Source organism: Corticium candelabrum, chromosome 13, assembly GCF_963422355.1.
Source record: "Corticium candelabrum chromosome 13, ooCorCand1.1, whole genome shotgun sequence".
Taxonomy (NCBI): Eukaryota; Metazoa; Porifera; class Homoscleromorpha; order Homosclerophorida; family Plakinidae; genus Corticium; species Corticium candelabrum.
Genome location: NC_085097.1, coordinates 7,699,069 through 7,701,568, shown reverse-complemented (window position 1 = coordinate 7,701,568; position 2,500 = coordinate 7,699,069). Strand labels below are relative to the sequence as shown.

At 40.5% G+C, this 2,500-nt stretch overlaps 1 protein-coding gene across 1 annotated transcript in view; it reads left to right on the top strand.

Moving 5' to 3' along the window:
• LOC134189096 (uncharacterized protein K02A2.6-like) overlaps positions 1-416 on the top strand; it is a 1,278-nt gene extending 862 nt beyond the window's left edge. Inside the window, exon 1 of the mRNA XM_062657327.1 lies at positions 1-416. This exon is cut by the window's left edge and continues 862 nt beyond it. Within this exon, the coding sequence (XP_062513311.1) occupies positions 1-278 (278 nt within the window). The 3' untranslated portion in view covers positions 279-416.
• Positions 417-2,500: the final 2,084 nt, after the last annotated feature.

The following is a 2,500-nucleotide window of genomic DNA, read 5'->3' as shown; positions in this document are numbered from 1 at the left end:
AAGATCACATTCGGTCGCGTCAACTGGAAGATGACCCACTACCCAACGACACACATACAGACCCCACTGCATCACCACCGGAGTCTAACATGACGGAAGAACTGCCTTCAATCGAGGTAGCAAGTGAACCAGGAGGGAGCATCTCGGAAACAAACGGTGACCACGGTGGTCAGGGGGAAACGGTTGGCCAGGAAGCAACCAGCAACATGGAGCCGGCATCAACCGGGGTCAGAAGATCTGCTCGAGCAAGGAAGGCGCCGGACAGACTAGACTTGTAAACTAGCACTATCATACAAGTAGGGGTAAAAGACTTTAGGGGGAAGGGGTGTAGTAGGTTGACATGCGAGGACGTGGGTCCGGTTGCGCGTGCGCGGTTTAGCTCTGAGTTGGCGGTTGTCTAATAACACTTGAGTAGAGTTACTACAGTGTACACAGCATTTCTCGATTGTATCATAACAGCCACCCATTCTAGTAAGTATGAGATAGTCCACACACAATGGGATTAGACAACGTGTGATGTGATCGAGCTCACAATTGAATCAATTGCCCAATGGCATTGTCATCTTTAACCGGTCTGATGAGCTTAACAAGAAGATCTAGAAACAAATGTAATGCAAGTTTCGCAATAAGCAAATCGGAGTGAAGTTTAATTACTACTAGTAACTACAAACTAACTTCAGTCTATCTGTCAGATTCTGTCCGTCTGTCTGTTTGTCTGTCTGTCTGTCCATTCATTTTGCTGTCTATTTTTGTCGGTCTGTCTGTCTATCCGTTTATTTTGCTGCCTATTTGTTTGTCTGTCTGTCTATTTAGTATCTTACCATCTATATGTCTGTCTGTCTGTCCATTCATTTTGCTGTCTATTTGTCTGCCTGTCTGTCCATTTAGTATCTTACCATCTATAAGTCTGTCTTTCTGTTTCTATCTGTCCGTCATTTTGCTGTCTATTTGTCTGTCTGTCTGTCCATTCAGTATCTTACAATCTATATGTCTGTCTTTCTGTCTGTCCGTTCATTTTGCTATCTATTTGTCTGTCTGTCTGTCAATTTAGTATTTTACCATCTATATGTCAGTCTGTCTATTCATATTGCTGTCTATTTGTCTGTCTGTCTGTCTGTCCATTTAGTATCTTACCATCTTTAAGTCTGTCTTTCTGTCTGTCCGTTCATTTTGCTATCTATTTGTCTGTCTGTCTGTCCATTTAGTATCTTAACATCTATATGTCAGTCTGTCCATTCATATTGCTGTCTATTTGTCTGTCTGTCTGTCTGTCCATTTAGTATCTTACCATCTATATGTCTGTCTGTCTTTCTGTCTGTTTATTCATTTTGCTGTCTATTTGTCTGTTTGTCTGTCCATTTAGTAGCTTACAATCTATATGTCTGTCTGTCGTTTCAATTAATATCTTACCATCTCTATGGCTGTCTGTCTGTCTGTCTGTCTGTCTGTCTGTCCATTTAATACCATCTATATGTCTGTCTGTCTGTCCATTTAATATCTTACCATCTATATGTCTGTTCGTCTGTCTGTCTGTCTGTTCATCTTTCCATGCATTTGTCTACAAAGCCCAACCCTTCTATTCCTTTAGAATGTGACAACTTACCACCAACCATTTGATCCCAAAGCACTTCTCTGGAAATATACCTCTGACATCAACAAACACATCAGCAATCGATTGCATGTAGTAAGAAAATGTGTACCTCATGTACATGATTGTTAAGACCTAAACAAACAGTCAATAATAATACTTTTGGTTGAGTATGTAACGTTTGAAACTGTAATTCTTACAGCGACAGTGACCGGCTTCTTCACAAACGTCGTAGATTGTTGCACTAGAAATTATAATGACCAACATACAGTAGTCAGACCACAGCAGCAAAAATAAATTAGACACAGCAAGTTATCCTATCAGAAGCTGCATAAACAAGAAGATCTAATTATGCCAAATTTCAAACTATGCTCCTACTGTATTTAGAACCTGGACGTCGTTGTATCCACTGTTGTGTTGTGTGCTCTAAAGTACGTCAGTCTAGAGCACACGTTAAGTACTCAATTGTTAACTCAATTAAATAATTCAATGTGTGTGTGTGTGTGTGTTGTGTGTGTGTGTGTGCATGTTTGTGTGTGTGTGTGTGTTTGTTTGTTTGTTTGTTTGTTTGTTTGTTTGTTTGTTTGTGTGTGTGTTTGTGTGTGTGTGTGTGTGTGTGTGTGTGTGTGTGTGTGTGTGTGTGTGTGTGTGTGTGTGTGTGTGTGTGTGTGTGTGTGTTAGTGAGTGTGTGTGTGTGTGTGTGTGTGTGTGTGTGTGTGTGTGTGTGTGTGTGTGTGTGTGTGTGTGTGTGTGTGTGTGTGTGTGTGTGTGTGTATGTATTAATTGATTTTGAAGTCACAAGATGCTTTTTCATCGCTTGAGCGATTGAACTCAGGTTTTATCTTTGTGTATTCACAGGAACGTGTATACTTAGACAGTAGATAGGCAGATTTTTAGAAATCTAGTGAGTAG